Source organism: Engraulis encrasicolus, chromosome 11, assembly GCF_034702125.1.
Source record: "Engraulis encrasicolus isolate BLACKSEA-1 chromosome 11, IST_EnEncr_1.0, whole genome shotgun sequence".
Taxonomy (NCBI): domain Eukaryota; kingdom Metazoa; phylum Chordata; class Actinopteri; order Clupeiformes; family Engraulidae; genus Engraulis; species Engraulis encrasicolus.
The window spans coordinates 27,189,113-27,216,612 of record NC_085867.1 but is presented as its reverse complement, the minus strand read 5'-3'; the positions used below and the strand labels follow the sequence as shown (position 1 = coordinate 27,216,612).

At 43.9% G+C, this 27,500-nt stretch overlaps 1 protein-coding gene across 1 annotated transcript in view; it reads left to right on the top strand.

The window, feature by feature from the left end:
* The first annotated feature begins 475 nt into the window (after positions 1 to 475).
* Positions 476 to 27,500, top strand: part of npr2 (natriuretic peptide receptor 2) — an 84,970-nt gene continuing 57,945 nt past the window's right edge. Inside the window, exons 1-6 of the mRNA XM_063210317.1 lie at positions 476 to 1,474; positions 15,491 to 15,678; positions 20,338 to 20,451; positions 20,919 to 21,054; positions 22,864 to 22,958; positions 24,717 to 24,840. Coding sequence (XP_063066387.1) covers positions 775 to 1,474; positions 15,491 to 15,678; positions 20,338 to 20,451; positions 20,919 to 21,054; positions 22,864 to 22,958; positions 24,717 to 24,840 — 1,357 coding nt within the window. The 5' untranslated portion in view covers positions 476 to 774. The remainder of the gene's footprint in view (positions 1,475 to 15,490; positions 15,679 to 20,337; positions 20,452 to 20,918; positions 21,055 to 22,863; positions 22,959 to 24,716; positions 24,841 to 27,500) is intronic.

Below are 27,500 nucleotides of genomic sequence, written 5' to 3'. Positions count from 1 at the left end.
GAGACAGAGACGCTTTCATTGCTTGAGTGGTATGTAGTACTAGCATCAGATAAAAGTGTGACTGAGAAACTATGATCACTGTTCATACTGTACGAGTGTCATGGATGCCTCTGTTCATACATACACCCAGCATCAATATGCAACAGCCATTTAAAAATGCATGGAAAAAAACAGCAACAGAAAGCATCAGTATACTGATGTCAGTCGATATACAAGGTACAACAACAAAATTACAAATTTCTATGAAACATTTTAAATTCGACTCTCCATAGTCACCGCGGTAATGTATTGCATCTTTAAGTTGACGATCAACAATGCCTTGCCTGTGTGTAAAGGAGTTTTGGTAATGTTAATGTATGTGCGTAAACCGGCAGGTGGCGCTGCTGTGTTGGCGTTTGGTGAAACTGACATGACGTGTAGGGGGCCGAGCAGAGGGTTGCGCTGATTTACCTCGTAGTCATCTAGTCTAGATGGATGTTATCACATACTCACACAGAGACACACACCGTGGCTACAGAGGGGAGTTGCGCGGCAGTCCAACAACTGTCCAAGTGTGCGAGGTAGGAGACTTCTCCAATGGTATTTCTCTGGACACTTTTGGAGACCAGGGATGCCTGTGCGGATGGATCCCCTCGGCAAGTCACCTTTATTCTGAGTAAAAGTGGGTTGAAGAGGAGAAAACTTACAACTTCAATGTTGCAAGTCGCCTGAAGACTTACCTGGTGTTTCTTCCCCGTAAGATCTCCTGGATTTATTTTCACTTTTACGCGCAGAATGGAATACAAAAGGGGACTCGGAAGTTGGTTGTTTATGTTGTTGTCTTACTCATTCATATCGAAGTATTGTGCAGAAGACAGTCGCAATATCACCGTAGCAGTGATTCTACCCAACAGTATGGGATACTCGTGGGCACTACCAAAGGTTGTCCCGGCCATTCGGATGGCACAGGAGAACCTGGAGAAATATGGACTTCTTAAAGGACATCACATTAATCTCTTGAACTTTAGCACGGAGGACCAGAATGGTGGCTGCTCGGAGAATACAGCGCAGATAATTGCTGTGGATACTAAACTTTACCATCAGCCCGACGCGTTCTTTGGACCTGGCTGCGTGTACTCCGTAGCGTTTGTGGGAAGGTTCGCATCCCACTGGAAACTCCCACTGATAACTGCAGGAGGAGTAGCATATGGTTTTGATGATGGAGAAGAGTACAAAACCATTGTTCGAATGGGACCAACGACCACAAAAATCGGAGAATTTGCCCTTTCTCTCCACTTCCAGTTCAATTGGACCACTCGAGCTAGTTTTATTTACTACGATGTAAAGCACGATGACAGGCCCCATTATTTCCAAATCGAGGGCATTTACCTAAACCTACGCAATGAGAACCTAACAGCTGAGTCGATGTTATACCAAGACCCAGGGAACTTCGATTACAAAGACATCATTAAATTTATGAAAGAAAAGGCCAGAAGTAAGTTTCTCCATGTCTTCCCAAACGCACCTTACGCACAACACTGCGCATTCATGTATGTTATTGGCAAAATCCCCTCAGTTGGGCTCCACATGTTTGCCTTTTCAGGAAAGAGGATGTGTACATCTACCTGGTGAGGTATTAGAGAGATTCATGACAGCAGTGTGCATCTCAGATGGCCCCTGGTGGTTCGTTTTAAACGGGGCTGGTCAACAAGCAGGCTTGGTTTACAACCTCGCACCACCTGTGTGTTGTTAAGAGGGACACGTTTCTGGGAAAGGGGGCCCTTCTCTGTGATATAAGCAGCTGTGCAGAGGATTCTAGCGAGAGTTCATCGAAACGGCCACTTTGCAGGGTAACGAATTGGCATAGGCTAACCTACTAAGAGAATGAATAATCAAATGAATAATACAAAAACACATTTTCGTACACCCGCACAATTCTGTTAATTAGCTTGTCCACAATTCAACACACATTTGATCACATAACTCAAGTATCTGATCAATTTATTCTACATGTTCTGATGTATGGGAAAATATGATGGTACACTCACTAGAATGTAATAGAATTACGCACGCATTTAGTGCAGAATTTTGGCAGCCCAAACCTATGCGTTTCGAATTGTGTTTATTTTTATTTTTTATTTTTTTTTTAATATTAGGCTGCCTTTGAAATGGTATAATATATAACCTACATAGCGATGGAGAAAAAAGTCGTGTATACAGGCAAGGTAAAATTGTGAACGGACGAAAGGCACCTCCTAATTTTATTTCCGTGGCCTCTTCCCTCTATAAAAGCGTGGCGTAAAGGGCTGCAGCCGCCTCCGCCAACTCTGCCTAGTCCCAGCCTTCAGGCATCCGCACAGAGATAACTACCTACTCAAAACATGAGCAACACATGACCCCGAAATATAAACAAGTAGCCTACTCTCAGTTAGGCCTAGGCTATATGTTAAGTTTGGGTTCTTACGATTTAATCTTTTAATCTTTACTATTAAGGGAAGCACATATTTTTGTAGGTTAAGCAAATATTTGTTGAGCTTTTAAAATGTGTCTCATGTCTTGTCCATCATCCATTTTATAATGTAGCCTATGTTGTGATTTGACAATCCACTTCATATGAATTTATAGTGGGAGTAAGATGATCTGTTGACATTCTAGCCTATGCATTGTGGCGCAGCCTTGAATGAGGAATACACAGCATCGAGCGCATCTCTCTCTCTCTCTCTCTCTCTCTCTCTCTCTCTCTCTCTCTCTCTCTCTCTCTCTCTCTCTCTCTCTCTCTCTCTCTCTCTCTCTCTCTCTCTCTCTCTCTCTCTCTCTCTCTCTCTCTCTCTCTCTCTCATACAGTGAGGGGGCATATGGCAGAGAAATTAGTAGATGCCTTTTTTAAAACTTGAAATTCAGTTTATACATTTAGTTAAAGTATGGTTTTAATATGCCCATTCCCTGGGGTTTCTGGCCCATATACTTGTTATACAGATTTGGGTGTTGTGTTGTTGACTGATGTTGGATGTTGACTGGATGTTGATTGATGTTTTACCTTTGAGAATGCTACTTAATGTGTCCTTAACATATTTCCAATTGCCAATGCCATGCCATGGGTGAACGCACTATTCATACCTTTAAAACATAGAGACAGCAGTGGTCAGTGGTTGTCCAGTTGTAGCCTTCAGTCAGAATTTGGAAATGCTTAAACGCCACCCATTGTGTGATTCTTCCATACAGTTGTGCCAAATTGTATTGTAATATAAGGCTGTTATAACATAATCATAACACACTGGTCTATTGTGTAACAACAATCAAAGCATGCACCATGTTCTTATGGGTTTTTTCTGAGAGTATGATAACAAAATATGTCATTGATGCACTATCATATCAGGTATCATTCTATCTGCTCATAGAACAATGTATACCGTATTTGTACAACGTTTTATTTCTATCATTGTACAAATCACATGGTTCAGCTTGTCGTGTAGCCTTGTCAATTTCCCTTTTAGAACATTTAATTTTGCACAAGCCTTCAAAATGAAGTGAAGTTCAGGGCTCTGCCATAGGGACTAGGCTGGTAGATATCCCCTCTTTAAAAATCATCATGGGGGCAGTTAGATGACTTTTTACAGCAGCAGTTCTCAAACTGTTGGCTGGGGCCCTCTGGCGGACCTGGAAAGGGGGCCTTGAAATAATTTTCTAAAATCAAAATAATAATAGTGTGTGTGTGTGTTGCCGTTGACTATTTGAGTTGTGTTGTTAATTGGGTCAGAGGAGGGCCCCTGAACAGTTGTGAAAGTTTTCAAGTGGGCCCCAAGTTGGGGACCAGCTTGTTCTACGGACTTCATTGTTGCATTTTGACTGAGGGCCCTTAGCCAGCCAGAAGCGATGATATCAGCGATAATGCTTTAATGACTGGTTACTCGGGATGGGGGGAAACAATGCTCCGCTTTCCTAGAGCCCCTGCAGCCAAGGCAGAATTAATTAATGCTTCGGCAAGAGTTAGTGCAGCTTGCTGTTTAAAGCCGCACCAAATGTTTGGGTTGGCAGAGGACGCGGCGCGATCGCTTTCCAGGGGTCACGCTACGGTTGCGGTGTGTTTGCTCGCTGTTTTCGTTTTTTCTGGGAGAGATGGCGTCGAGGTTAAAGCGCCGGCTCCTTTGTTTTTAACCTCCATCTGTCAGCTATCTTGAGTGAGTGAAGGTATTTCTGGTGTGTGTGTGTGTGTGTGTGTGTGTGTGTGTGTGTGTGTGTGTGTGTGTGTGTGTGTGTGTGTGTGTGTGTGTGTGTGTGTGTGTGTGTGTGTGTGTGTGTGTGAGAGAGTTGGTGGGTGGGAGAGGTGGGTGTATGGAGAACACGGAAAGACGATAGTGGCTCCCTCACCTCACGTCCTCTCCGGCGTCTGTGCAGTCGTCGTCGGTGTGCTTTGACAGCATGTTCGCACACAGCAATAGCAGCCCTGTTGGTGTTGTGGCAAGCCGTGCAAACCCACTTCCTCCCCAGAACAAGTCCAATCACTGGCAGCGTCTAGATCCGCGAGACATAAAGACAAATTGTTAATGACGCACAGGGAGTGGAATTAGGCTGTGGGCTATCGAAATGCACCATGTCTCTCTTTCCTGATGATTGGATGCAATAGCTCCAATGCACACCTTACCCTTTAGTGTCTTTCTTTGCTCACTGCTATATTGTTTTGCCTGTGAGGATTCCCCTACATTTGGGTTGTGTTAATTAAAGTGTTTGAGTGTTAAATAAGAGTGCTTCTTTTTGGAGGGAATGCTGTTTTTTTAACTGCCTTAGAAATGGCTCGCAATTTAGAGAGGACAGCGCAAAATGCCCAGTCCTTTTGTTTCCCAATCCAGGCCTACTTTGATTCAAAAGGCTGCTTCGCGTCTGTGGCATGTTAAGGAAGACAGGCCTGGGAGCACATACTGCATGTTCCAGGATTACTGGAGGGAGGGTTGTAGACCACAACTCTCTACTTCCGCTCTGCACAGGTCAAGGTGTAGGCCATGTTGGGCCGAGAGTCAATTGTGGCCAGTTATTTCTAGAGACCGAAGCTGCTAGAGCAGAGTAGAAGTTCTGTATCTCTTCACTGTCCAAGTACAGTGAGATGTCATTTGGAAGAGCCCACAGCAGAGGAGCAAAGAGAAGCAACACAGTAGAGTAGAGTAGAGTAACGTAAAGCAAATAGGCCTAAGCAATATACATTTTATTTACAACATTTACACAAGCCTAGGTAAAAGACAATATGGCTTGCCTGGGAAATCTTCACCCTAACAACACAGAACAGGAAGGGACTGCAAAACATGTTATTAGACAAACGAAAGCTTGTAGTTTGTTCACACCAGATGTGTAACCAGTTTCCAATCCAGCTTTAGATCGTATTTTAAATAGTTTAGATCAACCTCCCCTGAGAGAGAATGCATAGAGATGGTTCCTGGACTTACTTCTTATACAGTCTGGCAGTAGCCAGGCTACAATCAGGCCGGCACGTAAATACAAACAAGACTCTGATTAATAAATAAATAAGGTGCAATAATGTGTCACATGACAATGTCTGCTCTGACGCTGAAGCGCAGTTAAACTTCTAAAAGTGTGCATCACACTATACAAGCTGGCAAGGAGACCCTTAAGGGGGACTGCACTCTCATAACGAGCTGATTATCAGTATCTGAAAGAATGAAGTCTTTGTTTGCCTGTAAGATCTCTACCATCTTGTATACACAACACAGCTACGTAGGTTTCAGGAGACTGCGCAGGATGTTGCTATAGTTACAGCAGCCATTGGGCTTGATGTTTGTAGTTATTTTTATGTGTCCGTAATGAGAGGGGCTGGCGTAGTTAAGTTTGCCTATCCACAGAATCTACCACTGACCTTTCCAACTTCACGGCTAGCCAGAGGTCAGAGGTCAAACTTGATGTCAGCAGCTATAAAAGGTCACACGGCTGAAGAATGCCTTTCTCACGAGCCAATCACACCCACCAGGGGGTAGTTGTGTCAACGTTCTTTTAACAGTTGCACCAAAAATGGGTGCGTACTCTTTTAGGCAGCACAGGGCTGACCTCAACTTCCTCAGGATTACCTCTGCTTTTAATTGCTAACTGAAAGGTGACCGGAATTTTCCTGCAATTATTTTAACCCAGTAAGGCAGTGGTTCCCAAACTTTTTTCCCTGCGCACCCCCTTGTACATTTTAATGTGGTTCGCGCACCCCCTTGTACATTTTAATGTGGTTCGCGCACCCCCCCAAGCGAATTTATGGTGTGCTGATGGCCACGCAAGCATGGATTTACTGCGGATTCACTGCACATTATGCACAGTCGTTTTGGGGAATCCTCTTTTCCAATAGTCAATGAGTTAAACTGCACTTCAGATGGACCCTTCCAGCATACAATTCACCATGCAATTAAAAACAAATTAATATTCATTAATGCTAGATATAAAACACACATATCCACCATTGCTCTATTCAGCTCGCGCACCCCCTAATGGCAGGCCGCGCACCCCCAGGGGTGCATGCACCCCAGTTTGGGAAACCCTGCAGTAAGGCACGGCCCTTGTTATAAATTAGCTGTTACCAGAATGGCAATGACCAAGTCGTAGTGTATAAGTAAAGGCCCTGTGCACTGTCACAGTGGTGTAGCATTATGGCAGTAAAGTTTTGTCAGTGACTATTACAGCGTTCCAGCATTCTGGTGGAAAGGCGTGTGTTAAGTGACTAATGGCAAATAAATAGCTCTCTTAAGTGTAAAAAAAGAAGATCTAAAGAAAAGATTCTTCAGGTAATTTGAGTGTCGGTTGACTGAAACATTGTATTAAAGTTTGCTGGTGGAATGGACAGTGTGCGGGATCTTTTTTGCACTTGAATGACACCCTCACTGGGGTAATATCCTATGCACCTGCCAAACTAAAGACGTTAGGATTAGTATAAAAGGCAACTTTAGGTGCAAGTAAATAAACTATCAACACTATCAAACAGCGTGGAGGGGATATTTATAGAGGTAAGTTGGGAGATGATTTATTGATAAAGAGGAGATTGCTCATGAGGCTTTTCCTCTGGAATCAATATGGCGTAAGGTTCTAAACTGCATGCCTATGAGCTGCCATGTCCTTTTAGGAGACTATGAGTGTTCAGGATGAATGGAGTTCAATAGGGAAAAGGAAAATTGTAAAAGTCACTACCGAAGACCGGAATTGATTGCATTTTGTTGCATTGGTGACGTGCGGAACGATTGACCTTGTTTACCATATTGAAAATCTTTGCTGTATGGGTTCTCCCGTCAGTTTTTGTAACTTTTCTTAATTGGGCTTTTTCGTTTTATTATAGGGTACTATTCTGTGGTGCTTCAAAGCAAGATGGACTGAGAAATAGAAATGAAAGGAATAGGGCATCAGTGTGAGCAGAGGAGCGGGGAGGAGAGGAGAGGAGTGGGGAGGTGAGGAAAGGAGAGGAGAGGATAGATAAAGTGCTGTAGGGGCATCACATGCAGTAGTAAGCTTGCCTTTTACCTAGTTTCTCTCTCTCTTTCTCTCTCTCTCTCTCTCTCTCTCTCTCTCTCTCTCTCTCTCTCTCTCTCTCTCTCTCTCTCTCATACACCCACACGCACACACAGGCAGGCATGCACGCACACACGCATACCCACACACATACACTTCTCTGACAACTGATTGTTAACTCACCATTGGCATAGTTACCCATATAGGTTATGTTAACCCGGCTTACGCAACACTACATGAAAATGCGTTACTTAGAAATATGCATTGGAATGAAATGTGCACTCAACTGAAACAATAGACCTATTATTAGTAACAGACAATAATAGGCAAAAGCTAAAGCTTCATGTCTCTCACTGTCAGATTGAACTGCAATAGCAATGATGTGATAAAGATGGCAAACGATGCAAGCGCTAAAGTGAGTATGCTGTATATCACTGCTAATTGGAGTTCCTTCAGGAAACGCTGTAAAGCCGCTCACGCACGCACAGACGCACACACATGCAGACACACACACACACAAGCACGCACACACGCGCACACATCCCCCCCACTATGAGTTACGGTGGTGGCGTATCTTTAACCCTGGGGTCCTGTCAGTTAAAGCGGCGTGTGTGTGTGTGTGTCTGCCTGTGTGTCTGCCTGTGCGTCTGCCTGTGCGTGTTGTCTGTGCGTGTGTGCGTGTGTGTGTGCTTGGCTGCGTGCCGTGTGTGCACGTGTGTGTGTGTGTCTGCACGTGTGTATGTGTCTGCGTGTGTGTTGTGTGAGCATGTGTCTGCGTGCGTGTGTCTGCATGCGTGTGTCTGCATGTGTGTGAGCGTGTGTCTGCGTGCGTGTGTCTGCGTGCGTGTGTCTGTGTGTGTGTGTGTGTGTGTGTGTGTGTGTGTGTGTGTGTGTGTGTGTGTGTGTGTGTGTGTGTGTGTGTGTGTGTGTGTGTGTGTCGGGGCTTGTCCAGGCTCTGCCTCGGCATTCCTCACATTTCCACTCAGTGAGGAGAGAGAGGAGATCAACTCCAGATAACCTCCCGCACTGTCACTGTTGCTCCAGCTGGGAACACTTTCTCGTCTTTTTCTCGTCTTCGTCTTTTTTTTCGTTTGCCATAGCTTAACTTTCGGGAAATAACGTCTTAGACTAGATTCATAACAGACAGATTAGCCAGCACTATGACGTATTCAGTTTGTCCAAACCCCACAAAACATTCTAACAGAACTGTCAGCACTGTAAAAGGTATTATGCTTACTGTTGACGCTGCAGCCGGTCTTGACCCGGTAGCCCCTTAATGCATGCCGTACCTCCTGTGGCACGCTGTAATAGACACTGAAAGTTAACTACTATAGTACTACACTACTATGACAGTGTACGGGGCCTTTAGTAATACATTACGACTTGGTCATTGCCATTCTGGTAACAGTTAATTTATAATGCCGTGTCTTAAGAGGTTAAGACATGATGGCGTTGCCAGAGGCCCTGTTGTGTCATCATAGTACTGTAGTGCATTACTTGCCTGGTTAACGCCAGACGATCTCACAAGTGAAATTCACAAGTGCAATTGCCTATGCAAGATCTGGAACCCTTTCTGAGGTATAGAATCCATGCTTTCTTTCAGATCGGAATGATTGGACAAGGCAACATCGGATTTTCCCAGGCTAGTGTAGTACTATGGTAATAAGCTTTTCAGTAGCCTATTACAGCATTCCTCTACAGGTACTGTTGCACAGATGACGCTCCCAGTCTTAATGGGTTCAAAGGCAATCAGCTGAAGTCCTTAACCTTTGGTTAATCGATTGATATACTGTATTGATTGAAGATGGGAAGTTGAAAAATGCCACTACCATCATGCCTCTACCGTCATGCCACAGTTCCTTGTAAAAGGTTAGGAATAGCACCTTTATTCCTAGGCCTGTAAAGGTACACTGTATAGTATTTGTACCGAACCGAACAGACCTGTACCGAACAGTGTTGTACCGAAAGGTAGAGTGACAGGCTACTCTGAGAATGTTTTTACATTATGCTGCCACTACATGCAGTGGCTCATGCAGAACGTTGAGAGAGAATGCAAGAAAAAAACAGGTGTAAAGGCTTGTTCTTTGTGAGACCTCGAGAAAAGTATTTTTTCTTACTTACTCTGATGAATTCTCCGACCCAAAGTAGCAGTTTGAATGTATTTTCCTTTTATATATACTGTACCGAAAACGTAACGAACCGTGACCCAGAAAACTGAGGTACGTACCGAACCGTGATTTTTGTATACCATTACACCCCTATTTATTACACATTCATAGATATGTAATTATGCATTCATATCTGGATTTGCCTGCTTGGACGTACCAAGTTGAGTTTGAATATCTCTATCATTGACAAAAAGTTTTGAGAGGACGGATAAACAGACATCATCTATCAAATGTCTATCCTACCTAGACGAGGCATCTATCAAATATTTATACATATTACCTGGACTCTGCCTCTTTATCTAGACATATAGCTTACCTGACAGAGCTGCAGTCAATGACACCACTGAGTCAGATGACAGTGTATGCGTAGCATTTTGTTTTCTATTGGTCACATTACATTACATTGCCTTTGGCAGACGCTTTTTAACCAAAGCGACTTACAATCGAGGACATAATCATGGTCAACATCACTAGCAGATGCAAGGTGCACAGGAAATATACAGAACAAGTGTAGATGCTAGGTAGGGTTAATTTTTTTGTTGCTTAAGTACATTAGCACAGGGTTAAGTAGAGTACACAGACATACACATTGGTTTTGAATTTCTTCCAGACTAAAGGAAGAACTGACGAGGGTCAGCAGACAGCTTGGGTGGATTGCAGACTAACTTGGATGGAAGTTTAGGTGTTTGTTTTGTCCATGTCCAAGTTCTCTTTTGACTGTGTGTTTCAGACTCATAGCAGACTGCCACACGGGCTGACTGTAGGCAGGTGGTGAACCTGACTTGGATGGAAGTTTAAGTGTTATGTTTGTCTTGTTTAAATATTATTAAGTGTGTGTTTTGTCCACGTCCAAGTTCTCTTCTTACCAGTGGGTCTGATGAAAGAGTCTAGGTGGATGCTCGTTCAGTGAGAGAGTGCCGTTTCCTGAGACGTATGCTTGGACAACCTGTAGGGGTTATCTCTATGCTATCTGTAGGTCATCAGTAGGTCGTCTCTAAGTTATCTGTAGGTCATCTGCAGGTTATCTCTGTGTGCTTTGGGCAGTAAATAGTAGGCTGCCATAGCTGTGTGTATAGTGCCATGGAAGTCAAACTCATCCAGTCTTATGTCACTCACCCTCATCATCCGTCTTGAAAATTGTAACAGTGCCTGTTTTTCATTTCATAACTGGCTAAATATTGGTTTGAAATATTTAAGATCATTGTGTGTGTCTTCTGAAAGTCCAATCACAGCAAGATGTGACATTCTGCATTATTTTCTCTGGTTTAAAAATAATTGAAACTTCATATAGATTGCCTTATCTTGTAATGGTAAAAATGATAGAAGTTGTATGGCGAGAGAGAGAACGAGAGAGAGAGAGAGAGAGAGAGAGAGAGAGAGAGAGAGAGAGAGAGAGAGAGAGAGAGAGAGAATGATGGGTCAAGGTGTTAACTCTTGGTGCTGGAGTTCTGGAGTGTTGGCGAACTGTGGGAGGCGAATGTCAAGTACCTGAATGGGAACGAGCACTGAGCTGCTCCTCTTTCTCTCTTTCCAGTGGTGTGTGTGTGTGTGTGTGTGTGTGTGTGTGTGTGTGTGTGTGTGTGTGTGTGTGTGTGTGTGTGTGTGTGTGTGTGTGTGTGTGTGTGTGTGTGTGTGTGTGCGCGCGTGTGTGCACACGTCTGCATGTTTTTAAAAGCTCTGCAGCAGATGTGGCACACACACACACACGCACACACACACACACACACACGCACGCACGCACGCACACACACACACACACACACACACACACACACACACACACACACACACACACACACACACACACACACACGCACACACGCACACACACACACACACACGCACACACACACACACACACACACGATAATTGACCTGAGGTAATTTCACACTTTCAGGCAGCCTTAATTAAATGGAAAGATGCCTCTTTGAAAAGCCCCCTGCCATTCCACAAATGTGCGTACACACACACACACACACACACACACACACACACACACACACACACACACACACACACACACACACACACACACACACACACACACACACACACACACACACACACACACACGTGCGAGCTGCATGTACTCCATGCCCTTTGGTGTGTGTGAGAATTAGCCTAGCTCAAGGCTCTCATATACTTCCGTCAGTCCAGAAAATGTCCTCTGAAAGGTAATTCCAGATGACATAGCTTTCAGATAAGACGGCTGGAATTTATGTGGGAAGGGAAGGGTTTTTTTTCAGCAGGCTTGGGTTGTTATGAAATAGTTTGATGGTAAATGCAGACCTTTGTGGCAGAGCAGAAGGAGAAACTGTTATTTGTCCAAACGTTTAATAGCAGACAAAGGGCTCTGAAAATGTGATGGTGAAAAAGAGCTAAATTCCCACACAGAAAGGAAGGAAGGAAGGAAGGACTACATTTGTCAGGAATTTACATCGCCGTTGACATCCATTACTAATTCAGCAATTCAGCACTCGCGGTTATGAAAGACAGGACTGGACCGCTTAAAGAAGCAGAAGGGGGAAATAAAAGAATGGAGGGGATAAAAGAGAAAACAGAAGAGCTTTAAAGAAAAAAAAAGAAAACAAACTAAACAGGGGGATAAGAAAAAAATGAATTGTTCTCAGTCAGGAACTTGCAAGTAGGCTAAGTGAAACAAATTGTTCTCAATTTGATGGGTTTTGTGTCAGCTGAGTGAATAAGAGAGCTAGCTTCAGTGGCCCCTTATAAACTCTAGAACACAAAAGAGAACATTTTCCTGCCTTTATAAATTCTAGAACACGGGAGAACATTTCTCCGCCTTTATAAATTCTAGAACACAGTAGAACATTTTCCTGCCTTTATAAATTATAGAACACGGGAGAACATTTCCCCGCCTTCATAAACTAGAACACAGTAGAACATTTTCGTGCCTTTATAAATTCTAGAACACAGCAGAACATTTTCCAACCTTTATAAATTCTAGAACACAGTATAACATTTTCCCGCCTTTATAAATTCTAGAACACAGTAGAACATTTTCGTGTCTTAATAAATTCTTGAACACAGGAGAACACTTTCCTGCCTTAATAAATTCTATAACGCGGGAGAACATTTTCCTGCCTTTTTGTACATTTGTCTTGGAGGAGGGCCACAAGACAGTAGGGCTGCTTGGCATGAGGATGGGAGGAGAGGAGAAGAGAGAAAAGTGGAGGGGAGATGAGAGGAGTAGAGAGGAGAGGAGAGAAAAGTGGAGAGAAGAGGAGAGGGGAGGGGAGGGGAGGAGAGGAAAAATGAGGAGGAGACAGAAGAGGGGTGAGGAAAGGAGAGAAGAGGGGAGGAGAGGAGAGGAGAGGAGTGGGTGGGAGAGTAGAGAGGATGGGAAGGGAAAGGGAGGAGCGGAGAGAAGACAGAAGATGAGAGAGGAAGACAAAAAGAGGAAAGGAGTGTGGAGGAGAGGAGAGGAGAGAAGAGTTGAAGAAAGAGGAGAGTAGGGGAGAGTGATTTTAGAAGAGATGAGTGCTGGGGTTGTTCTCACAAATGTGTTCTAAATACAGTGTGTGTGTGTGTGTGTGTGTGTGTGTGTGTGTGTGTGTGTGTGTGTGTGTGTGTGTGTGTGTGTGTGTGTGTGTGTGTGTGTGTGTGTGTGTGTGTGTGGGTGTGTGCGTGCGCATGTGCATGTGCATCTGCGTGCGCGTGCGCGTGTGTGCGTGTGTTTGAGGACCCTCTCCAAACTAAGCTGCACAGCTGGCCTCAGTAGGCCTCTCTGACTCAAACACCAACCCTGGAAATAATGCAGCATGTGAGAGAGAGAGAGAGAGAGAGAGAGAGAGAGAGAGAGAGAGAGAGAGAGAGAGAGAGAGAGAGAGAGAGAGAGAGAGAGAGCAAGCACCTAGCACTCCTCCACGGCTAGACAGACAGCCACTCGTGACGCTACTGTGTTTTTCGCGCTTGCCATAGCCTATATTGCAGCTCGCTTCGCATGTCCCGTGGCGGCATATTTTGTAACTCGCTTCGCACGTCCCATGGTGGTGTACATGTTTGGGCAGGCGGAGGGCAAAGCATACTGTAATATCCCATCCATTGTGCCAATCAAATGAAGCACTCGCAGCTATACGTTTTCAAGAAAACCAAACAGCAATTGACCCGTCTTGAACTCATGAAAAGCTGCAGGGGAATAAATGGTGTTTGCCGTGTGTCAAAGGCTGATGGCTCAAATGTTACATTTTGTACTGTATGTGTTTCAAATGATGCAATTGAAGAGCTCTTTTCCAAAATGAGATATATCCATTTTATAGAATGTTGGGAAATTGACATTTTTGTATTGGGCATTCCATTGAAATGCATTGCAAAATGCGTTTTTATAGAGGTTTTAAAGTATGTTCTCAAAACATTTGAATGGCAAGAATTCACACATATATAGGACCTCTTAGCAATTCCAATATTAAAATGCCAAAAGTCAAAAATGGTGGATATAGCGTTTTGGAAAAGAGCTCTTCAGTTGTACTCTGTTATTTAACTTGATACATGCACTGTCCTGTGTTTGCTGGTAACAGGTTATCTTACGCTTCACTGTTATATGCCTATTCACTGTATAAGTGACTTAAAAACGAGTGTTAAGCAAAATACTTGACCTACTAGGTAATTATTATTATTATTATATCAATAAGAACAAGAACAAGGCAAAGAACGACAAATAGGCCTATGTGAATACATGTAACAAATGATTGATTTTGCAGAACACGTCTTATAAATCAGTTATAAAGACAGTAATAAGACATGTGTTAGTGGCTAACATGTGAGCGCTTGTGTTACCGCAGTGCTTCATGCCTGTGCTGTATTTGATGTGATACAGTGATGCACATACTTTATGTGAGTTATTTGATGTGAGTGATACATTGTGATACATTGTGAGTTCAGATGCAAGGCCCTCTAAAAGCCATTACAAATATCTGTAAAATTTAACCAAGTAATTACAATCAAAATGGCAATAAAATGTTATGATGAAGTACAGCAAGTCAAGCCTAAGGAAGATAAGATGGGGGAGGCACTGTGACGCAGCGCGCTAAGCCCCCCACATTTGGACTTGCATACCCATGGGGACCCCGGTTCGAATCCGTCGGGGGTAATTTCTCGATCCTCCCCTGTCTCTCTGTCCCATTCGCGTCCTGTCACCATCTTCAACTGTCCTGTCAAATGAAAGCATACCCCCCCCCCCAAAAAAAAAACAAATATTAAAAATTAAAAACTAAAAAATGTATTGGTTTTTGAAGTTTACCAAATTTATAGAAACACAGTCTGCTTTTGTAAGCTCATCACAGATGCACTTAGTTTTACATCTTGCCTCTTCACATGCACTGTTTGTGCTGTGCTCTGTGGTGCACTGGTTTTGATGAGATGTTAGCTGTCGCTTGCTGCACTGTATTTAACATGTTACATGCCTGCGCTGTGTATAAAATGATACATTTACTATACATGCATAAATAACGGCATCATTTAATGCCTGTTCATTACACAGTAAAGGGGGGTTCCTGAAGTTGTAATCTTTTTATGTCAGTGGCAAAAATAACAGGGAAGGAATATTGAGAATATCAGGAATGTGAAAAGCTGGCTCATATTTACAAAGAAAAAAATCTTTCCCCTTCAACCCTCTACCCATTTATCTCTATCCCTCTCTGCTCACCCCCCTGTTTTTCTGTCTTTGCTGTCTCTCTTTTCCCTCAACCTACATTTCTTTCCCCTTTTCTCTCCAACCCTCTACCCATTTTTCTCTATCCCTCTCTGCTCACCCCCTGCTTTGCTGTCTCTCTTTTCCTTTACCTACCCTAACCCCCACCCACCCCCTATCTCTCTCTCTCTTCACATCTCCGTATAGTTGTGTACATCTGTGGTCCGCTGGATACCTTCCTGCTGATCATGAAGATGTTCCAGGAGGAGGAGGCTCACCCGGAGGACTATGCCATCTTCTACCTGGACGTGTTCGCCTCCAGCCTGGACAACGAGGCCAAGATCCCCTGGAGCAACGCCTCCACAGACTTCTACGACCCCATCAGCGTCTTCAAGGTAAGGATGCATGGAATCACCCCTTTTTTTAAAAAACAGTAGCTGAGAACGTTTTTTGTTTTGTTTTGTTTTTTTAAGTGGAAGTCGTGAACTTCAAATCTCCAAAAGTAGTAGGCTAAATGAACTAGCTCCCTCATGAAATTGAGGGAAATGAGAGTTCTCTGGCACGCTTTCAAAATGTTGGTGTGTTTTCCGATCCCCCGACGTTTATTCAGAATTAAATTAAAGTGCGTCATGTAAGCTCGACAAAGATTTTTTTTATTCCGAACTATTTCATTCGGAATGATTCATTCAGAATTAAAAACATAATGAATATGTGGCCACTGTATTAGCATACACAAAGGACCAGGTGCTCTTCTTTGTCCCGTTAGGCTTTTATTGGTTGTCAGTCCTCTTTTTGTGATTTTAAATGGCTGAAAGGGACCAACTGTGAAAATGCCCTTAGATATTACTCATTAGATGCTGGCAGCCTTTCAGCTGTCTTGAGGATTATGACTCCTCCATTTGCACACCTGGTCACTTTCAGCCATGTTGCCTCTTACTGCAGATGGGGTCGCCGGCGGGCCTATTCACTATTTTGCTGAAAATACTCAACTACATCATAACAACATTGCTATGACAGTACCAAGAGCCTCAAATAACAGATTAAGTCATAGCCATTTCAATTTAAGTGATAGGAAGGTTAGGTAGTAAGGCTCAGGCTCTGCGCTAAGGGGTTAAGTGAAGTCAGACCTGTGACTCAGCATTTTCTGCACATATGTGAACGCTCCAAAGTGTACCCAGATCCCTTGGAAGTGAACATGGTCTCAGTATGGCTCGCTTCCTGACAAGTCCTGACAAGTTACACTTGTTGTGACTAAGTGTAATTATACTTAAGGAGAGCTCTAAAGGACCTGGTGTGATCAAAAAGTGGACCAACACACCATAAAAGCCTAACGGGAAGAGAAAGAGCTGCCAGATCTTTTTGTAATACACTCACAGAGCTGTGTCCTTTTGCTGTTGATTTGCTTGATGGTTTGGTTTGGTTCACTTAACCCATTTTGTCCTAAGCCCTTTTTGGGAAAAGGTGCCTTCTGCCTATTAAATCCTCAATATCTCAGCGTCTGAAGCACATACAAACATGAAATGTTACATTTAAAAGCTAGGACCCTCGTTTTGCATTAGGATGTGTTCATTCAGCTCTAACTTACCCACATTTGTAATAAAACAGATCAAATCTCAAGAACCTGAATGCAGCGTGTATGTGTCTCCAGGACAGAATGGGTTAAAGGGGTATGACACTATTTTTGGGGCTGAATACGGTTAAAATTGTTGCCCTGGGTTTATAAAGGTGGTAAAGGGTCTTATTTTTCGTGTTAGGCGTTGTCTTGTTTTAAGGAGGGAGCAAGTATCTAAGCTAATGAGAGTCAATGATGCTACATGCTACAGCGATCCATTGACTTTCACTAGCTTAGCTGCATACTCCCTATTTTAACATGTCTTAAAGCAAGACAACGCCTAACATGAAAAGTAAGACACTTTACCACCTTTATAAACACCAGCCAACTTTATAAACACCAGCCTTTATAAACACCAGCCAACCGATTTTAACTGAATGCCAAATAGTGGCATACCTCTTTTCAGGGGACTAGGTGTGAGCATACCTAGTCATGCCCTTTTACTTCAAGACCATGTTAACTCTGTCTTCAAAATGAGCCGGCCGGAAGGGGTGGAGACTTAGGTACACCATCATAGACTGATTCTTTTCGGTCTTGCCTTAGGGATGACAGGGCAGCCGTGGCCTAGTGGGGCAGCCGTGGCCTAGTGGTTAGAGAGTTCGTCTTTCAATCTAGGGGTTGCCGGTTTGAATCCCCCCTGACCTCTCCCGACATCACCATCCATGGCTGAAGTGCCCTTGAGCAAGGCACCTAACCCCACATTGCTCCAGGGACTGTAACCAATACCCTGAAAAATAATAGTTGTAAGTCGCTTTGAATAAATGAAAGCGTCAGCTAAGTGCAATGTAATGTAATGTAATGTAATGACAGACTACTGACTCAACCATGCCAGACAGCTTCTGTAAATGGTCTTAACCAACATGAAGTCATCATTAGCTCCTTGAAATATGTCTACTGCGTGGGATTGTTTTGGGTTCACCTTATCTTAGAGTTCCTGTGAAGAGTGTGTCATCTGGGTCATGCTTACAACTTGGATTATTTTGTCTCGGGCAGGTCTACTGACCGGTAATACTAAAACATAATTGTGCTTCCAGTGGGATACTGTCACTGTCTGTCTGTCTGTCTGTGTGTGCCTCCCAGTCCTCCCTCTCTCTCTCTCTCTCTCTCTCTCTCTCTCTCTCTCTCTCTCTCTCTCTCTCTCTCTCTCTCTCTCTCTCTCTCTCTCTCTCTCTCTCTCTCTCTCTCTCTCTCTCTCTCTCTCTCTCTCTCTCGCTCTCTTTCTGTTTCTCTTGCTTTTGCTCACTGTTTCTGTTTGTCTGGCTATCTGTGTTGTTGAATGTTTGTCAGTATTTCTTTTTCAGTTGTGTTCTGTCCACCTACTTCTTTTTTCTTGCATTTGTACTCTCTCGCTATCCATTTGTCTACCTGTCTGTCTTCTGCTCCATCTGTCTATCTTGTTGTCTGTCTGTCTGTCTGTCTGTCTGTCTGTCTGTCTGTCTGTCTGTCTGCCTGTCTGTCTTGTCTTGTTCTCCATCTGTCTGTCTTGTTCTCGGTCTGCAGCAGGATGTGTTTTGATTTCAACATTAGACTTTATCACATTTGGCACCATGCTGGGGATAAATCATTTTCATATGGACTTGTCACAGCAATACAAATCGCTCACACATGGTGCAAGTAATTGCACAAAATGGGACCCCCTAATTTCGATAAGAACAACTATGCGGCTGAGCATTTATTCTCGCTTGCTGACCGAGATCTTACAGTAATGCAACAGCTGAAACAAAACACCAAGGAAAGAAACAAGGAAGGAACACAAAAAAGCACAAAAACACAAGCCAAACAGACTTTTTTAATGGATTTTTTTTGGATCAAACAAAAACAAAAAATTTAGTCTTTCTCCTTTTTTTCTTTCTTCTTTTTTGTCTTTCTTTTTTGTCTCATTGCTTTGATGTCTGCAACAAAAGCAGCGTTAATGAGCGGTGTCGCTGTTGAGGAAGAGCAAAATTAGGTATTGTGCACCCACCGTGTGCTGTGTGCCGACGTGCTGACTGGGGAGATGCCTTTCATGTTGTCTTGCACACAGCACAGCACAGCACAGCACACACATACAACACAGTGTGTGGCTCCTCTAAAGCTTCAGAAGTGCCTTGGAAGCCTCTCCTCATTCAGGCCCATATAGAGTATAATTGGCCAGGAGAACGGAGGATGGAGGACCTCAGCATTCGTCACCCCACTCTAGGACCCTCGCCTCCTCGCAGGCCTTCAGAGGAGGAGAGCGTAATGGTTGGAGGTGAAAATAGCACTTAAGAGCTCCTGACAGTGACAAATTGGAGTTGGCCCGCTGATTATGTTGTTGCAGGATTAAGTGACAAGCGCCTTGTTTTCATTAATGCGACCAGTGAGCGCATGCGGAGCAGCTGGCTTGGACGCTCGCTGGAACGAGCGCAGAAGGAGGGGAAGGAGAGGTGGGGGTGGGTCCGTCCGTCAGACAACATTTGTTTAGCTGTAGCTGTAGCTGTAGCTGTAGTGTCATCAGGCATCTCTTGGACTCACCCTTGCGCTCCTTCAGCGCTCTCTGGCATCGTTGGTTTGTCGAGTCACGCTGGCCACTGGTGCCAAGCCTAAGCCCCGAAAACGAGCCAAATGCAAATGCTCAGGTTTTGGAAAACTGCTCCGCTTTGGACCCAGGCAGCTATGCAGCAGCCGTGATCGATTATGAACTGAAACGAGTCCGAATGCTAGTAGCTGAAACGAGTCTGAATAAGAGTAGCTGCAGAGAGAGAGAGAGAGACAGAGAGAGAGAGAGAGAGCAGCACAATATGGACTTTGGCAGAAATTCATAAACTTTTACCAAGGTGTTATTTACCTGTCCTGGAAAGGCAGTGGTAATTGCATTGATGGGGATCGCTGACCTGTGAATATTACTTGTCTGATGTTTCCAGTGGGACTCTGTTCAAGTCAAACCAGTACCTTTTATAGACCAGTTTATCCCTAGTATACAGAAGTTGCCTTTTGCTGCCTTAAATCAAATGAATAGTTCAAGGTCATAGTTTTGAGGCTATATCAATGTATACTTCTTCCCCCTGTTGATATTGTCATCCTTGTTTTCCACATGATTTGTGTCCTATGCTGCATATTGTGCATCTCACCCACACCCAGCTACCCTGCATTGGTACATGTCACATGTGTAATAACAATCAAGTGTAGTCTGATATAACACTGGGTTTCAGGGTATTCCATCTCAGGTCCTGGGTGGTTTACCTTAGTCGATAGTGATACAGCGTGTGCTCTATCTGACGGTTTCCAAGTTTAAAACTCGTAAAACAAGATCTTGTTTTGCAGGCCTACAGCTGTGAATCCCCACGGACGCCCAACAGCTGAGCTCATCCAGGGCTTGATTTGCATGTGTCATAATTCATATCGGGACCTTTTTCTGTTTCCCCTCTCCTCTTTTCTATGGTTGTCTCTCTTCCTGTCTCCCTTCCCGTCTCTCTCTCTGCAGTCCGTATTCATCCTGACGTACAAGGAGCCAGATAATGCGGAATACGTCCAGTTCCAGAAGGAATTCCACAAGCGGGCCAAGCAAGAGTTCAACGTACAGCTAAAGCCCTCTTTGGTAAGTTGAGAGTGACACCTATGATGCATGCTCTCACATGCTAACACTAATCATCGTCCCTTCAACTGGGAAGGGAAGAAACAATGTATGTATTGGCAAATATAAGAAGCTGATCTCAGAGAATCTCGTAAAACTGGTTAAATAAAAAATAACTTCCCTCTTGAAAAAGTGGTAGGCCTAACATAAAACTGCGGTGAATAAAAAAGGCAATGATTGTGCAAGAAACGATACCAAAAACTATGATCTGTTCAAGATCCATCCGTCAGCTCCTGTTTGAGTCGTGATGATGCCTCGCTATATGCCTATCAATTACTGACATAGCCCATAACTTTGAACAGAGCATTAAGCCAGTAACAGTTGCATGATTTGAATGTAGAGTACTAAGTTGTGAGACCTCAGTGATACCCTGCAAATGTAAAAAAATGAATATACAGTATTTTTTCCTCTTATTTTGCTTTTTCCCCTAGGAAGACTTTATCGCTGGATGTTTTTACGACGGCTTTGTGTTGTATGCCAAGGCGCTGGATGAGGTGCTGGCAGAGGGAGGGGCCCAAAACGACGGCCTGAGAATCATCGAGAAGATGCAAAACCGACAGCTCTGGGGTAAGTGAACGCCCTTCAGAGGTCAAGCCAAGGTCAAAGGCTGCTACGTTGTCAATACTGAAATACAGTGGATTGAAACTGAGGAGAAAGTGTGCTACAGAAACTAATCTTGAGAAAGATATTCATGAAGAGAAGGAGAGACGGACGAGAGAGAAATAGAGAGACAGATAGGGAGAAAATGTACTGTTAAAAAAGAGGACGCATGGAGAGGGGGTCATTGTTCACTGTGTTTGTGGAGTGAGAGAGTGAAAGTCTGGAAAGTCTGGTTCTGATACACGTCCCATCTGTTGCAGGGTGATACTGGAAATGATGATCATGTGCTCTGTTCACTGTTAGTATGAGCCCACCACTTACGTTTTAATGATAATATTCATCCAGAAATTTGAATATTATATGATAACACCACACTCTACATGTAAAGCTACTTTTAGTACACTACTTGGTTCAAGGGCAAGTTTGATATTTTTGACGTACAGCCCTGTTTTTCCACAGCACTTCAGGAACCCACCTAGTGACAGGGTTTTTTTAACCTGTTGAGTTGGTCTCGTACGGCACCATAGGAGATAATCCCAAAGGTTGCAAAATCTGTCTGTCATTCACAATATGCTGTCTGTGTGTAACAAGAATTTCTCGGTTTGATTCTGAGTAGCAAGTTGTTAGGGAGGGCTAACATGCAGCATGGCATCCAGATTTCAATCACAAACTGATCTGGAAACAGGGCGCAACTCCACAAAATGTAATAAACAAATTGTAATAAAGTAAACATCAAAATGTGTATTTTTGAGGCTTCTTTCATTTCAGTGTGAAATATAACAAATTACTGATCAGTCCAAAATCTCAAAATTGACCAATGGATGAAAAAGGCGATGTCTTGCCTTTAGTGTTGAACACAAACCTTCAGGGACAGAATCCTTTTTACTGACATTATTCCCTCAGACTTGTTTGCTCAATTAGAGTGTGTGTGTATTCGATTTGACGCGTTAGTAAAATTAGTCATGTCTTGCAACAGCCTGGCTCTCCATGAAACTGCGGGCTTGTGAAATCAATATACAGTATACAGTCCCACACCATACTGTTGTCTTTGTCTTGTCTTGAGATACACAACACAGAATGTGAAAACAGCACGCTGGTGTGTTTTCAGAGTCTTTTGGTGCCTTCAAGAGATATCCACAAAGCATGTTTGTTATGAAGACCTCCCCATATGACAGAGGCTCCCCTTCAGTCTGTGGCCAGGGTTGCCAGATTGGGTGGGTGCCACTTGGGATGAGCGTCTGCGGGTAAAAACGGGAATGGCCATTTGCCTTTTTTTTCAGCCGTTTTGGGCCCATAGAAGTCAATGTAATTTGTTGAATTTGGGCGGAATTTAGCACATTTTGGCGGTTTTTGAGAACCTTTTTGGGCGGGATTTGTTCAGACACATCTGTGGCTGAGGTGGACCACAGAAGCAAGCAGTGGCCGCTGTGTTTGTTTGCAATGCCTGTCAGGGGTTTATTTCAGTGTGTGTCCAGCAAGGGTCTCTGCACAGTAAATTCTGCAGTGCTCATTCAACACTTAAAGAGTTGATTTGGCATCATTTGGACTTAAATGAACTCTTTAAGTGTTGAATTAACACCGCAACATTTACTGTGTGTGTGTGTGTGTGTGTGTGTGTGTGTGTGTGTGCGTGCGTGCGTGCGTGTGTGTGCGTGTGTGTTGCAATATCTGCAAGGGGTTTCCATCATGTGTCCTTTCTCTCTCTCCCTGTGTGTGTGTGTGTGCGTGCGTGTGTGCGCGTGTGTGCGCGTGTGTGCGCATATGTGTGTGTTGCAGGGGTGACAGGCCTGGTGAGCACAGATGAGCGACACGACAGGAACACTGACTTCACCCTGTGGGCCATGACCAACCATCAAACTGGACAGTACGGGGTAATTACCTCTCTCTCTCTCTCCTTCTCTTTCTCTCTCTCCTCTCTCTCTCTCTCTCTCTCTCTCTCTCTCTCTCTCTCTCTCTCTCTCTCTCTCTCTCTCTCTCAGGTAGTACGGAATAAAGCTCTACTTGCTGTGCTCCTCTACACACACTCTCTCTCTCCTTTCTCTCTCTCTCTCTCTCTCTCTCTCTCTCTCTCTCTCTCTCTCTCTCTCTCTCTCTCTCTCTCTCTCTCTCTCTCTCTCTCTCCTTTCTCTCTCTCTCTCTCTCTCTCTCTCTCTCTCTGTCTCTCTCTCTCAGACAGTGATATGAGGTATAACGGGCATGGGCTATAGAGTAAAGCCCAACTTGCTCTGCTCTGCTCTGCTCTGCCACTGATCAACAGCCAGAAAACAAACTGTGTTAACAAACATCTGTGTTGTTCTAGTCTGCATCGCATGGTGGTTCTTTGTTCACCCATCTTTTCTTTTTTGCTTTTGTTATGTGACAACTTTTGCAAATTTCTCAGCACGTTAACCCGCAGTGCACTACTACAGTTGTGAGTAATTTGAAGACACAGTTTTCGACTTTTTTTAAAGATGTGGTTTTATGAATAGGGAACATTTCTCTCGCTCTCTCTCTCTGTCTTTCCCTCTCTTTCTCTCTCTCTCTCCCTCTCTCTTTCTATGAAACATGGAAAATGAATCACTAGGAAACTGAACTGGAGAGTGAACACAGCATATTTAGAATAACAGCCTAACAAGTTCCGCATGTCTACTGTTCCTCAATGGCAGCGGCTATGGCCTTGGCCTGCGTGCGTGCGTTTGTGCGTGCATGCGTGTGTGTGCATGTGCGTGTCTGCATAGCCAATGATGTGAAGATTTAAAACCCCATTTCTCATTAGTTGCTTGCCATGCGGACGATTTGGAGCAAATGCCAAACAGCTTGCTTCAATTGTGCCTGAGTCCATTTTCTTTCTTTTTTTTCAAACTTCCACCAAGCATTCTGACTCCCTCATACCAACACTCTAATATGTCTTCTAAAAATGACTTGGGTGCGTCTGTGGCTAATTAACACAAAAAGAAGAGAGGACAATAAAACAGATACGCATATGTAGAAGACCTCAGGACACCTTCAAGTCTAGCGAGCCAGAGTAGACAAACTACTATTCCCTACTGAGGAGCACAGATTCTTCCACACACATTTTTTCCCTTTGGCCTCTGACCCTGTGTGTGTGTGTGTGTGTGTGTGTGTGTGTGTGTGTGTGTGTGTGTGTGTGTGTGTGTGTGTGTGTGTGTGTGTGTGTGTGTGTGTGTGTGTGTGTGTGTGTGTGTGTGTGTGTGTGTGTGTGTGTGTGTGTGTGTGTGTGGGAGGGGGTCCAGGGAGCCCTTGGGGAGCGTTTGGAGGTGGGGGGCTCAGCAGTGTTTTGGACAGCTCAAAGTGAATTGGCTTTCTCCAGCTGGGAGTCCTTGTGTGTGTCTGTGTGTGTGTGTGTGTGTGTGAGTGTGTGCGTGCGTGTGTGCTTGCGTGCGTGTGTGCATGTGTGTGTGGTGTCTGAGCTACTTGCTTCAGCATTTATTTTTCAGCGAGTTTATGTCTTTACTTATGTATTGTGTATCATTTGTTTTTTTGCTTACATACATACTTACATATCCTACCTGTGTGTGTGTGCGCGTGTGTGTGCGTGTGCGTGTGCGTGTGTGTGAGTGCGTGTGTGCGTGCGTGCCTGTGTGTGTGTGTGTGTGTGCGTGCGTGCGTGTGTGTGTGTGTTGATGTAGATAGTAGCCAACTACAATGGCTCCAATAAGGAGGTAATGTGGTCGGCTACAGAGAGGATCCAGTGGCCGAAGGGGAGGCCTCCTGATGACAACCCCCCCTGCGTCTTCACCCACTGCGAAGACAGTAAGTATTACTGCTTTACAATTTACTAACCCCGGCCCCCTTCAGAACAAACCCCCCTACACACACTCTCACACACACACACACACACACACACACACACACACACACACACACACACACACACACACACACACACACACACACACACACACACACACACACACACACACACACACACACACACACACACACACACACACACACACACACTTGTCTTCTCCAGCTGCGAAGATAAGGAGTAGTACTGCCATCATTTACGGCTTTATTAGCTACTATTACACTGTGACTTTAGTAATGCTTTACGACTTGGTCATTTCCATTCTTGTAACAGTCGGCCATGATGACTACGCATTATTACCTTGCTCTCGAATCAATAGAAATCTAGTTTATGTATTGATAGCTTCCTCTCTGTAATACAGTTGGTAGAGTTGTGAACAGCAGTGAATCGATCATAGGGCAAATTCAGGTAAATTGAGCCACTTTTTCAATTCACTTTTATGCAAAAAAGTGGCCCAATTTACCTCAATTCATCCTACACTCTCTTGTGATGTTCTCAAAGCAGCACACACCCCTTTTGTGTTTACATGGACTTGAAGTGTTTGGGCCTGGACGAGCGCTTGTGTTTGTTTACGAGTACTAGCCTACTGCTATTAGCATTAGCAAAGGGTTTTCTGTTTGTTTACTCGTGCTACTGCTACTAGCAGCACCGTTTTCTGTTTGTTTAAACTTGTACTCTCGTTATTTACTACAGCCAGACATGAACACTAAACACAGGTGAAGTGCACAAGTATCATTTCTATAAGCCATGCTGCTTCTGTTGCAGTCCTATACTACGCATACTTTTGAGTATTTAAAACGCTGTGCAATCTCAGTCAATTTTGTATTATTAATATCATAGGCATTCAATGTAATAGTTGAGTTGTACAGTTTGTGTTGGTTTATATTACTTTTATAGTTTGTTTGTATATGAAATATTTGTGTTGTGTGTTGAAGGGTCTCCTGCGGAGAGTAGAGTGGAATTACACGTCGGCCCCTTCATGGGAAATCTTTTTTTTCTGTCACAGTTTGTTGTCTTTCCAGATACAGTATCTCTACCAGGAACAATGAGCAGAGCAGGAAAGACTGTGTGGTGTTTTCATGTTGGTTATCTTGGAAACACAGACAACACTCCAATGACATGACATATCCATTGATCCGAAATGTCACATAAAAAAATATAAAAAGCGGGACCCCAAAAATTTGGGTTGTAAGTGGTCTTTTTTGTCTTTTAGTTGTCTATGCTATTGTGGCCCCTGTTCCCAGGTCAGACGCTTGGATGTGTGGGCTTTAACCTGTTTTAGCTTGGAAGCATGGCTCCCACAGTGCTTCTAGCACAGCGCCACTTCAGATGCTTCTAGCACAGCACCACTTCAGAACATTTGTATTTTTAAACCAAAACGGTCAAGGCTTTCCCCTGTTCTCTTCTGTGTGTCTGGATTTAGTTCTTGAAAGAAGAACACATTTTTTTTTCAGTTGCGGTTTTTTGATTTGCTGCTAATGCCCCTAATTCTGAGGTGATTGGGAGGTATTTCCCATCCTGGAAGAGGGAGGAAGAGAGGGATGGAGGTAAAAATGGAACGAGGGAGAGAGGGAGGGATGGAGGTAGGGAGGGAGCTGCTGGTACAGTTGAAACCCAGGGAGAGAGGGATGGGGAGCAGAAAAGGGGGTAAAGCAGAGGAGGCGAGAGAGGGGGGGGGTAGTGTTTGATTAAAGAGGGGAGGGAGCATAATAGGCTGACGTTCTTCTACTCTGAGTTAACAGGAGTGGTGTGTGTGGGCGGTCCTCCGTGATTCCGTGAATGATGGCACCGGCTGATGGGTGGAGCCATTTACCATTTAAGCCGGGTGCCACATCCAGTTCCTCCTCTCTCCTTGAGCCCGGCAGTCCAGATGCTCCGCGGGTCTTTAGTCCGTTATTGATTATGTAACATGCACCCACTACATTGCCTTCATTCAACACTCACCTGCATCACACCACTGATAACTGATTTCCACCTACGTACAATTTAGTCTAGTTGTCATCTAACCTCTTCAGAAATAAATACAAAAACATAGAATCATTCGTGCATGTCTCAGTCCCCATTTATTTTTGCTCTGGTGTCTTATAGATCCATAGCAGGAGAAATGGGTGAAGAATGGGAGAGGGAGAGAGAAAGAGGAGGTCTGGATGGATGAGAAGAGAGGGGCTGGATGGAGAGAAAGAGAGGAGAGAAGAGGGTGGGGTGGGGGCTTGGTTGGATGATAAGATCAATAAGATAAGATTTATAAGAGATTTTCTTCATGCCCTGAAGAAGGCTCAACTGCCGCTACGCGTGGGCAATTTTAAAAGTCCTTAATGGACATGTCATAATAATAAAGACATTTTAACTATACTTTTTGGAGTGCCTTGGTGAAGAAAAGTTTTTTCTCTTTTCAAGCAACTTTTTTGACATTGAACCTTGAACCAAAGAGCACCCACAATAATACTTTTTTCATCTTCCTAAAGGGACTGAGCACGCCTCTGACTTCCAAACAAGATAAGATTTACCTTTATTGTCTCTACAGGACAGAAAGTTTGTCTGGACATGAGAAGGTGTGACTTACAATGGACAAACAAAAATTAGACAAGACTTGGGTACCACA